The sequence below is a fragment of the Phoca vitulina genome, unplaced genomic scaffold, assembly GCF_004348235.1.
Source record: "Phoca vitulina isolate PV1807 unplaced genomic scaffold, GSC_HSeal_1.0 scaffold35, whole genome shotgun sequence".
NCBI lineage: Eukaryota > Metazoa > Chordata > Mammalia > Carnivora > Phocidae > Phoca > Phoca vitulina.
The window spans coordinates 13,988,885-14,000,978 of record NW_022589738.1 but is presented as its reverse complement, the minus strand read 5'-3'; the positions used below and the strand labels follow the sequence as shown (position 1 = coordinate 14,000,978).

Here is a 12,094-nt window from a genome sequence, read left to right as displayed (position 1 = left end):
CTATAACAAACCCTCCAGGTTTTAGAACTTTGCCCTAAACCAGGGCTGGCAAATTATGTTCAAAGACCAAATCCAACTCCTGTTTTTGTATAGCCCACAAGCTGAGAATGCATTTCACACAGGAACATTTACAACCAGTTTAATGACAGGGAACACTAACTTTAAATCCTCCATTAGGCAAAAAAATGTATTTATGAGCCCCCCCATTCTATTCTTATTAGATCTGAATTACAAATAATTGCACCATATTTTAAATTTCACCAATAGAAAATTGACCTAACATCCTCAATTTCGCCTCTTAGCATGCAAACCTAAAACATTTCCGATCTAGCTTTTTACAGAAAAGTCTGCTGATCCCTGATTTGAATTTGGGAAGTATTATCAAGCAAGGAGAACAACGAAATCTTTCTACACTACCTTGATCAGGGACAAAATACATGGTTAGATACAACATGGGTCTAATACCATGTAGTAACTTCCATGCTTTCTGGTGTCTAATTGAGTAGAGGTACTCAGTTCTTAGAAGTAACCAACTGAGAGAAAAGACCACAACAGAGAGATATAATAACCTAAATTCTGAATAAACACCAAAGTCAGTAGGAAGGAAATTGGCATAAACAGGATAGGAAAGGGAGTCTTCTACTCCTTTTTTTCGTCTAAATTTTCTTCTCTTCCTACTTTACAGGCTCTGCAACCAAGGATGGGATCCAAGACAACCAGCTCAAAATCATGCCAAGGAAAACAATTCCTCTGATAATGGCTGACCAATCAATATGGGTCTAGTGTTCAAAACTTCTATGATTGATCAGTTACAGAAGGACAAACTGAAAGAAGCCAAAATGTGATGATACATCAATTTTGTATACAGTTCTAGGTACTGGGAGTCAAATATTCCTCCAGATTTTGCCATTCAGGCAGTTATTGTAAAGATTATTCTATATGCTCCATAATACACAAAGGTAAAGGACAGAATTGCTGACCTTATTACCCATTATCCATCACCAGAGAGAAATTTAAGTGTGAATTTTAGGACAGTGACTACAAAGGTAATGAAAATCAAAGAATAGTTACTGTGCCTTATTAAATATGGACAGAGCTTCATGCAGAAGGTAGTCTATGCACACTATCTTAGTCAAGTTACTTCAGCAGCCATGTTCATCTGAAAAACAAGGAGTTTGAGATCTAAGACTCCTTTCAGGACTGCTCATCATAAAACAGTTATCAGGACGCCTGGGTGGCTCAGTCGCTTATGCATCTGCCTTTAGCTCAGGTCCATGATCCCAGGATCCTGGGATCGGGTCCCACATCAGGCTCCCTGCTCAGCAGGGAATCTGCTTCTCCCTCTGCCTCTCCTCCCTGCTTGTGCTCTCTCTTGCTCGCTCAAATAAGTAAAATCTTTAAAAGCAAACAAACAAATAAAAATAAATGAATAAAAAAATGATCAGGTCAAGTTAAGTGACTCCAAGTAATAAAGAGAATTAGAAAAAAAAAATAGAGAAATCATACCAGAATATAATATGGTGAATTGACTATTCATCCAACAAATAATTACTGAATATCTGTGTGCCAGGCACTTTCTAGGTACTAGAGATGTATCAGTGACTTAGGATCTTGAGTCTGATGAGATGAATGCCACAAATCTAAAATTTGGAGGACAAAAATCGAAGCATCTGAACAAAATAATTAAAACAAAAAGAAAAACACACCAACAGCGTAGAGGTAACTGACAGAGCAGCAATACAAAAAAGGAACAGCAGGAAGAAGGGTTGGACACCAGGGTATTTAATTCCTGGCCAAATAGTAAAAGCACTGCAAGTACAGCTATTCCTAAACTCAATATGCAAGAATTCTAATCCATTTCTACTGTACCTGACTTTTGTGCTCACTGGAGAAGACTGGAGATCAGAATGAAATTCTATTGAAAAGAAACTGAAAGATAAAAGGAAAACTCCACTGGATTATACCATAACTAGGTATATTTCTTATAACAAAATTCAGTCTCCATCTATAAAGCACAATAAAGAATGACAAAATTAGAGCTAGGAAAGACTTTAGAGATCAGCCAGTCCAATGCTCCTCACTTCCTACAACATAAGCTTCTAGACAATAGCAATCTCTAGAAAAGTACCTGGCACGTAGTAGATGCCCGATAAATATTTGTTGGATGGATAAAAAGCAAACTAATGCCTTAAAACAGGTATTAATAAGCTAGTATTGGAGCTGGAACCTTAACTCCAAGAAGGTGCTCATAAGAGATAATGAATTTGGGGGGGGGGGGTGTATGTACATAAAACTCTGGAATCCTGAACTATTAATCTAGCTTCTGAACTTTTTTGCTACTTTATGTCTGGAATTTTTGGCAGTGTGAGTGGCGAAACTAAACTCATACTGCCTAATGGTACCACACAAAACTCAAAGTATCAGATCTTCCCTTTCCCTCAAATGAAGTGCAAAGAACCCCCTCGCTGCACATCAGAAATATTGAGTTTTTCAAATGCCTAGTTTCTACCCCAAACTTAATCATAATTTCCAGAGCGTTAAGACCTAGGAAAATAGCTTTTTTTATTTTTGGAAAATAATTTTGAAAAAGCTCTACAGGTGATTCCGATCCACAGCTGAGGTAGAAAATCATTGTTAGACAGTAGCTGGAAGTAGAATTAAAAACCCATTTGCTGCTGAATACATGTATAGTGTGTGCGTACATACTGAAGCCCACAAGACACAGGCACATATGAAGAATAAATTTAGGAAAGATATCTTAAAAGTATACTTTTTCACTTCTTATTCCTTAAAAATATATTACATTGGTCATTACTTTATATTCAACAGTAATAATTCAAACTCCAATAAACGTAAGTATCAAAAGTTCTATGAAGTCTTCTTCCTTTTGATACTTTATACCATAGAAAATAAGACTACAATGACCATTAACAGAAAGATCTTTGAGATCTTGTGCCACATTAAGAAAGCTCATAGATTCCACATTAGCAGGCTTTCCCCCCAGCCTCAGTACAGAATTTAACACAACGGACCAAGAGAATTAAGAGAAATAAACACCAAATAAAGGCGTTTATTGCTATTTCATTTATTCCATAAAATTATTGAGCGATACTACAAAAATGCAAAATGAAATCCTTAGTTTTGAAAACTGTTTGTGAAAATCATACTGATTTTAAACTAAGCTAAATAAAACTCAGAATTTTCAAATTGAGATAATAGAAGTTCACATGATACTAAATGTTCATTTATGAGATCATTTAAATAAATTACTGGGAGACAAATGCCTGGATTTTACATCTTTTAGGAACGTTATGTTGCCTAACATTATTTTAGTCATAAACACACCCACCAACTAATCAACCAGAACATGTTGGGAGACATATGGAAAAGGAAGAACCTACTTGCTGCAAAGCTTTTAGCACCTCTCTGGCTAACTAGGTTATTTCCCAAATTGCAGATGATTGTCATATTTTTATTAAAATTTTAATCTAAAGCTACTCTGGTTCAGGAAACAAACGAAAGTTCCAAATGTTTTTTAAAAATAGTGATCAGTGTCATTTCACTAATGTGGCACCGTAGCTGAAACACCACTGGTTGACAGACCTCAATCCCTCACCTGTATGATGAAGACAATACTATTTATGCTGATAATTGAAAACATTTGAGAAAAAAAAATCCATCTTCTTACTTATCTGCTTTAAACTTCAATAAGAACATACTAACAGCATTAACAGTGGTATTCAACCCGGACTGCATGAAAATCACCCACAGTGGTTTTAACATAAACCTTTGCCCAGGACCCGTATCAGACCTAATCAGTCGTATCAGACCTACTAATCAGTCTTAGGGCGGGAGATCCAATCAGTCTTAGGGCGGGAGATCCAAGCATCAGTTTCCCACCCCCCAACTCCCCTAAGTGATTCTAATGTGCAGTCAAGGGTTGAGGGTCAACGCATTAACCCTTTCCCAAACACTAATGTTAGACCCTATACTAAGACAAGAACTTGGCAACAAACTGGACAGCTTTCAAAAATACAACTCAAAAAAGAAAAAAAAAGGGGGGGGAGGGACTAAAATCTCCCCCCCCCTCGATTTTTAGGAAAAAAAAATTCAAGATTCGGAAAACATACCAGCAAGAGGGGAAATATAATGCAGGCTATTATGAAACCCTCACATTATTTTAGAATTCAAAAACAGAACAAAACAACCCCACCAAAAAACCAAAAAAACCCAACTAGCTCAAGAACCACAGAATAAGATCCATTCCCAATTGCCAAGACTTACAAGACTGATCTTTAACACGCCCCCATATGTTTCAAACAACTTTCTTAACCTAATTTAAACAAAGATTGGTTTCAATACTAAAATCCTGGAACTTAAGTATAAAAACTCTATTAAAGTTGACCTTATAAAATAAACTGAAAGAACGCTTGCTTGTATCCAACTAATTAAGCACTTGACTAGCAAATTAATGACAAAACATCCATTTTCAAAAACTATAAACAGCATTATTAATACCATCTCAAAAAAAAATTATCTTTGAAGAGCCATCCACGAAATCCCTCATCTTCTTGAGATGTCAGAATATTTATTTCAAGAGCCTGGAAGAAAAAAACATCCAGAGTAAATCCTACTTGAGCATTCCATCGATAAAACAAGAGAAGTATGGAACACCAACGAGAGATTACAATAATTTGGTGAAAGGTAAAATCTGCCCTTCAAAGTAACTTTCTAAAGAATTTAGATTCTCACATGTACTGTTCTTGCCATTATTCAATCCCTCCAGAAATTTTCCCTCTCAGAAACTACCAAGGTCAGCAAACAAAAGAAAGAAATGGCATGAGAACATTAAGATAACACATTAAAAATTCCAAGTTGAATGTCCGTGCAAAAAAATACAGGAAAAAGGGTAGGGGGAAAATATTCGTATACTCCAAATGCCTTATTTTTAAAATAAAGAAAACAAAATGTAATAAACATTGAGTTCACCATTCCAAATACTTCTGATTTTCACTCTATGCAGGCACTGGAACAATAAAGCTTAATCTTTAAGAACTTGGGAGGCATTTGCTGAAACCAAAATGGCAGCCCACTGAATCAGTAGACCAGGGAGATCTAAAGGAGAGTTTGCAGTCTCTATTTTTAAATTCAAGTGTACGGATTAAGAAAGCCAAGCTAGTCATGGTTAATGAGTCCTTACTATATAATCACTAAGAGTAGATAATGAGCTCCAAGAGAGGGCTAAGTACCTGCTGTAAAGTTTCCTAATCAATAAATACAGCCCAGATTCTTCCTCAGAAGTGAAGGTATACAAACATTATGTAGATTTAGGAGGCTCGTGTGTTTCCAGGTAAAAGACGGCTACAAATACTTCCCTCCGCCCAAAATGAGGCACGAATATTTACAACTACAACTCGCTCAGTTAAATTCAAAGAGTCCGAAGAAATTACACACACCTGTAAGCTGCACGGTGGAAAATCCAATTAAGGTTATAACTATGGTACTTCCAAAAAATATGCTTAGTTTAAGCAGGTTCTATTGGAAATCTTAAATTCCCGTGTTAAGTTCCAGTCCCCACAGAAGTCCCTACAACGATTACAGAACAATGTATACACCTGCTCAGTTAACTCTTAGTATTTCACAATGAATGAAAAATAAACAATTTATCGAACCCGAAGCCTCGTACCACAAGAAATCTGAAGGGTTCGTTATCACCAAGCTCGCAGAGACTAGTATTTTTTGCAGAAATAGTTAAAAATAGAAAGGTGGTGGGTCCAAGCTAGCTGGGAGGCGATTTCCGCATCAAAACATCTTTCGCGGCTTTGGCCCTCAGCAAATGAAGGGGGACGAAGGAGGTGTAGGAGGCCGATAACCCGGCTCAGGCTCCCCAGTCCACAGGGCCGAGGAGAAGCTGACGGTTATCGCGGGAGGGTGGCCGGGGGGGGGGGGGGGGGGAGAGGCGGACAAGTCGTCGGGCCTGATAGCCAGGCGTAGCCGAGGCCTAGCTCTGCTGCTCCAAATCACTCCACCTCAGTAATGGCGTTTGGTGTCAAGTGGAACGAGACTGGGGAGGAGAGCGGCCGCGAGTCGGCCGAGCGCCGGGCTACAAGCCCGGGGGCCGGGGGCGACTGGCCCCCGCCGCCGACCCCGGCTCCCCCGCGCCGATGCGGGGGCTGCACGCCGGGCCCGGAGACTCCATCCTCCTACTCGGCCCCAGACAGGACTGGAAGGGGGAGGAGGGGGAGGGACGAAGCCGTCAGCCATTTTCCCTTACAGTCCAAAACACACAGACACGCTCCCGGGACGCCGGCTCGGCACGGAACGGAGCCCCGCGCCCCCACCCGCGCCGCGCGCGCTCGCCCAGCCCGCGGCGGAGGAGGGGGAGCCGGGAAGCCCCCGGCCCGGCCAGCGGCCGGCCGACAGAGGAACCGTGGGCTCGCACACCCCCCTCGCCCTCCTCCCCTCACTTAGATCCAGCTGTTGGCCCCGGAGAAGCGCGTCGTCCCGGCGCGGCAGGCTACTCACCGCACGACACAGGCGTCTTCTCTTCAGAAGCAGGGCACGCGGAGGCAGCAGGCAGCTGCAAGACTCAGTCCCAGGACAAGGCCGACCCTGGGTTCATCCCAGGCCCGGGGCTGACTGGCTACAAAGTGTGTCGAGAGGCTGCGGGCGTGAAGACCAGGGAGCTGCACAGGGGGCGCCGGAATTCGCTGCTCGCCGCGCCCGCCCTGCAGCAGCAGTGGCCGCGGCCGCCTCCTCCTCCTCAGCCGCCGGCGGCGGCGGCCCTCTTCCCTCTTCTCCCCTCAGGCCGGGCTCTCACTGAGCTCAGACGGGCTCCGGGCCGTGCGTTTCTCCTGCGTCACCTCCTCCTGCTGCTCCTCCTCCTGCAGTGGCGGCTTCACCTTCCCCTGGTGGCCGCCTCTGTCCCCACTCCGGGCCTGGTCGCTTTGCTGCGGCTCGCTCCTCGCTCCCGGCGCCGACCGGAGCACCGGGGGCTGAGGCGGCCGCCTCCCGGGAGAGAGGCGGCAACGGCGGGCTCCCGCGAGGCCTGTGAGCTGAGCAACGCGGGGAGGGGCTCCGCGCGGCAGAGGCCCGGACGGGCCGGGTGCTGGGAGGTTGCGGCTCCGGCAGCCGCGGAGACTAGCTTCCGCAGCCGCGGATGCCCGTCCTCGCCAATATGGCGGATCCGGCAAGCCAAAAAAAAAAAAAAAAAAAGAAAAGAAAAAAAAGAAAAAAAAAAACGCTCGGCCAGTGGCGGCGGCGGTAGCGGCGGCGGCAGCAGCACTGGTGGCGGCGGAGGCAGCAGCGCGGCGGCGCAGACTCCCACTAACCCCAGCGCCGCCCAAAGCCCTGAGGATCCCCCCCCCCCCCCAGCCCCCCCCCCCCCCCGGCCCCGCCCCCCCGGCCCTCCTCTCCTCCTCCTCCCTCCCCCCCCCTCCCGGCTCAGCTGCTCCTTCTGCTCCCTTCTCCTACACCCCGGGCCGTCGAGCCAGGGAGAGTTGCGCGTGCTACCAGGGAAGCCGGGCCAGGCGCGAGGCGCTTGGAACCCGGAGAGCTGGAGTGGGGGAGGGGAACACAATGCGGTAGATTGTTCACGCAGTACCGATTCTTCCGGCCGGCCCCTCCAGGGTCGCGCTACTACCGGCAACTGTGTTCCAAACCCCTCATATCGGGAGCGATGTGAGAACAGAGGTGACACGAGGACAGGGACAAATGGGGAAAGGGAGGTCCGGAAGAATCGGGCATACCACGGCGGAGAAGGAACTGGGAGATCGGGCAGTGTGTGGCCAGGACAGGGTTAATCGCACGAAACGCAGCTGCGTCGCTCAGAGTTTGACTTGGGCCGCTTGTTTTTGTTCCATTGTGAGCCGTGGCCCCGCCGGCGAGTGCCCGGATGATGACGTCACCAGTCTCCCCCTTTTTCCGGGATTATGGGGGGAGGGGCAGCGGAAAGACGAGATCTTGAGACCACGCACTGGGCGGTCGCACCCGCGGTGCGTGGGGGTCCCGGGGGCAGAGCTGACCCGCGTCACTTGGCCCGTGAGCCAGCCAGGCCCACTGGGCGGGCACCTTGGGGGTGGCAGCAGTGTGAGGTCTCCAGGGCCTGGCCACCTGCTCCGCGCCGATAGGGGGAAGGTGTGGCTATCTCCTGCGGGGTGGGGGGGAACATGGGGGGATTGAGGGAGCGTCCCCCCCATTCTATGAAGCAAGTGCTCTGAGAAACTCATTCACATGATCCTGCAGCATCAGTACCTGACAGCGCTTGCGCTTCCTCACAACCTTACTGACTGTGACCGATCACCCTTTGAGTATAGGAGCCCTTAGAACAGCAAAGAAAAAAAGTGCCATGGAAGGCATAGCGACAAAACAGTACTGAACAGCAACATTAGCCTCTTTTGCCAAATCATCAATACAATTCAGTGTTCGAATCGAGAAAGGCCTTAAGAACCCACGACATCCACCATGTATGTCATGGACTATTTTCTACATGTTTATATTCCAAAGTGAAGGTTATCAGGCTAATTTCAAATAAATGGTGTGCTTTGATCAATTCTATAGTCTACCTTCGATGACCAAATGAAGAGAAAAGAAATGCAGTTCCTAATTTACCAGATTTCCTTTAGACTTAAAAATGCTTTTGGACACTAAATGCAAAATTGTAGCAAACCCTAAAATAAAGTAAGATTATTATATTTTGGATGGAACAGAGTTAGATTTAGTTATGCTATAATTATGTTAATTTGTAATAGAGTTGTTAAAATGGAATCCAAACTAATTGGGGATGACAGCACATTACTAGTATCTTAAATTTTAAAATCATTTCTCTGTACATTACTAGACTCATGTTTTCACCCCAAAAATTATCTAACAAGGTACCGAAGAAAAAATTCATAGCCCTAATAATTCATAGCACATTTTACCTTGTTTTCATAATTATTTCCATGAATGGCTTTTCTTCTCCATTAGCTTATGAGCCCCTAAAGAGCACAGACTACCATCTGTGTACACTCATAGGTTTGTTAAACACATGATTTTACTTAATCCTCAGAACCCTGTGAGGTAGCCAGAACATATATTGCTATCACTAATTTTAGATAAACAGAAAGGATAAGTGATTTGCCCATGATCACCAGGCAGGATTGGAAAGTGTTGAACACCCGGTCTTTTAACCCTACCAAAAGTGCACCTTTAACAAGGATGTCCACTCTCACCAATTCTATTCAACATTGTACTTGTGTTTCAAACCACAGCAAGAAAAAGGACTAAAAGGCACACAGATAAGAAAGGACCAATTAAACCACCTCTATTCTCTATTTGCAGATGACATGATCTTATATATAGAAACTCCTGGGAAATACACTACAGAAAACTATTAGAGCTTAATAAATGAGTTTAGCAAAGTTTGCAGGATATAAGATCAATAATAAAAAGATCAATTATATTTTTATATACTAGCAATAAACAATCTGAAAATGAAGTTAAGAAAACAATTCTATTACATCATTACATCAAAAAGAATAAAATAGTAATGAATCAATTTAAAAGTGCAAGATCTGTACACTGAAAACTACAAACATCATTAAAAGAAATTAAAGATGACCAAAATAAATTGAAAAACAACCCATGTTCAAGAATGAGAAGACTTAATTTTGTTAAAATAGCACTACCCCCCCAAATTGATCTTCAGAGTCAACCCAATCCTGATCAAAATCCCAGCAGGCTTTTTTTTTTGGCAATAAGCACATGAAAAGATGCTCAACATCACCAGTCTTGAGGGAAATGCAAATCAAAACCACAATGAGATACCACTTCACACCCATTAGGATGGCTATAATTTAAAAAAAAAAAAAAAGGAAAATAGAAAGTGCTGGCAAGGATATGGAGAAATTGGAACACTTGTGTGCTGCTGGTAGGAATGTAAAATGAGGCAACTGCTACAGAAAACAGTTTGGCAGTTCCCCACAACCTAAACATAAAATCACCCTATGGACCAGCAATTCCACTCCTAAGTATAGACTCACAAGAATTGAAGCAGGGACTCAGATACTTGTTCCTCCTTGTTCATGGCAGCACTATTCACAGTAGCCAAAATGTGGAAACAATCGAAATGTTCATCAAAAGATGAGTGGAAAAACAAGATGTAGTATATACACACAATGGAATATTATTCAGACTTCAAAAGGAATGAAATTCCAACACAGGCTGCTACATGAATGGACCTTGAAAACATTATGCTAAATGAAAGAAGCCAGACACAAAAGGTCACATACTGTATGATTCCACTTCATGAGGTACCTAAAACAGACAAATTCATGGACAGCCAGCAGAACAGGGGTCACCAGGGGCTGGGGGAGGAGGGAATGGGGAGTAATTAATGGATAAGGGTGTTTCTGTTTGGGATGATGAAAAAGTTCTGGAAGTGAAAACTGTTGATGGGTGCACAACACTGTGAATGTACTCAAAGCCAATGAAAGGTACACTTAAAAATGGTTAAAATGGTACATAAAATTACTTTTATGTTATATATATTTTACCACAATCTTTAAAAAGTGGGAAAAAATTCACTTTGATGTGGTTTAGCCTATAAATGACACTCCCACCAGCAGTTCTAGGGGGAACTAGTCTATCAAGTCAAACTCACCAGCAACTCACTCTTTCCTATGCTCTGTGAGGCTACCATGTGCACCTTGGATCCCCGGGTGGGTGTGGCCTACAGGACTGCCCACTTTTGACACCTTCCACTCAGTTAATGGCCTAGGCAATGAACAGTTTCAAGTTAAAAGAATAGGTTCAGTACCATCGTGCAAGCTCCTTAAAGTCCATATAGTCCAGGCCTTCCTTCTTACTTCCTTCATTTTGATTTCTCGCTCTTTTTTAAAAAAAGATTTCTTTATTTGAGAGAGAATTTGCGCCTGCACAGGGGCAGGGGGGAGGGGCGGAGGGAGAGGGGGAGAGAATTCCAAGCAGAGTCGCCACTGAGTGGGGAGCTCCATGTGGGGCTTGATCCCAAGACTCTGAGGTCGAGACCTGAGCAAAAATTAAGAGTTCAGCCCTTAACTGACTGAGCCACCCAGGCACCCCTTGGTTTCTCGTTTCGTTTCTTTTTTTTTATTTAGGGGTGCCTGGGTGGCTCAGTCATTGAGCATATGCCTTTGGCTCGGGTCATGGTCCCAGGGTCCTGGGATCGAGCCCCTCGTCGGGTTCCCTGTTCCGCGGGAAGCCTGCTTCTCCCTCTCCACCTTCCCCTGCTTGTGTTCCCTCTCTCACTGTCTGTCAAATAAATACATAAAATATTAAAAAAAAAAAAGATTTTATGTATTTATTTGAGAGAGAGAGGGCAAGAGAGAGCATGAGGGGGGTAAGGGGCAGAGGTAGAAGCCCCCATGCGGGATTCGATTCAGGGACTCAGGGATCATGACCTGAGCTGAAGGCAGACGCTTAATCGGCTGAGCCACCCGCGCCCCCCTGGTTTCTCATTTTTTTGTTTTTTTTTTAAAGATTTTATTTATTTGACAGAGAGGACACAGTGAGAGAGGGAACACAAGCAGGAGTGGGAGAGGGAGAAGCAGGCTCCCCGCTGAGCAGGGAGCCCGATGTGGGGGGCTCAATCCCAGGACCCTGAGACCATGACCCCAGCCGAAGGCAGACACCCAACGACTGAGCCACCCAGGCACCCCTGGTTTCTCGTTTCTAACACTTGTCCTCCTTTAGCTTTAAAACTGTAATTTTTTACTTCCTGGTTCTATCTTAGTAGAGCAAAGCCTTATCATATTACATTTCCTCATAAAATTTCCCACTGCACTCTTATTTGTCCAACCAGAAATGCTTAATAAAGTATACTCATTGTTTACTAGGACACTTATCTTACGGAACAGACACAAAGTGAAAGAAGTCAGAGAAAGACAAACCATAGGATTTCACTTATATGTGGAATCTAAAAACCAAAATAAAGCAGAACACAGACCCATAAATATGGAGAACAAACTGGTGGTTGCCAGAGGGGAGGGGGTTGAGCATGAGCAAAAAGAGGTGAAGGGGAGTGGGAGGTACAGGCTTCCAGTTATGAAACGAAAAAATACAAAGTATGGGATGA

The 12,094-nt window shown here is 44.0% G+C and overlaps 2 protein-coding genes across 4 annotated transcripts in view; one reads left to right on the top strand and one right to left on the bottom strand.

The window, feature by feature from the left end:
• The window catches only part of USP9X (ubiquitin specific peptidase 9 X-linked), a 165,227-nt gene that overhangs the window by 131,756 nt on the left and 21,377 nt on the right, over window positions 1-12,094 (bottom strand). For 2 of the 3 annotated variants that reach the window (XM_032426560.1, XM_032426563.1), the window contains exon 1: window positions 6,526-7,184. The exons of the other annotated variant lie outside the window; for it this stretch is intronic. The gene's annotated coding sequence lies outside the window, so the exon portion shown is untranslated. Of the gene's footprint in view, window positions 1-6,525; window positions 7,185-12,094 lie in introns of those variants that run through there. 3 annotated transcript variants of the gene reach the window in all.
• Window positions 6,037-9,377, top strand: LOC116646021. Its single transcript, XM_032426495.1, has 3 exons — window positions 6,037-6,109; window positions 6,472-7,347; window positions 9,322-9,377. The coding sequence occupies exons 1-3, from the start codon at window positions 6,037-6,039 to the stop codon at window positions 9,375-9,377; spliced, it is 1,005 nt and encodes a 334-aa protein (XP_032282386.1).

Excerpts from the sequence above, each read along its gene's own strand:
- LOC116646021 (XM_032426495.1), top strand. The coding sequence starts at position 6,037 with ATGGCGTTTGGTGTCAAGTGGAACGAGACTGGGGAGGAGAGCGGCCGC. Across the intron at positions 6,110-6,471 it reads GGCCGAGCGCCGGGCTACAA|ATCCAGCTGTTGGCCCCGGA; the intron begins GCCCGGGGGCCG and ends CCCCTCACTTAG. Across the intron at positions 7,348-9,321 it reads TAACCCCAGCGCCGCCCAAA|ATGACATGATCTTATATATA; the intron begins GCCCTGAGGATC and ends CTCTATTTGCAG.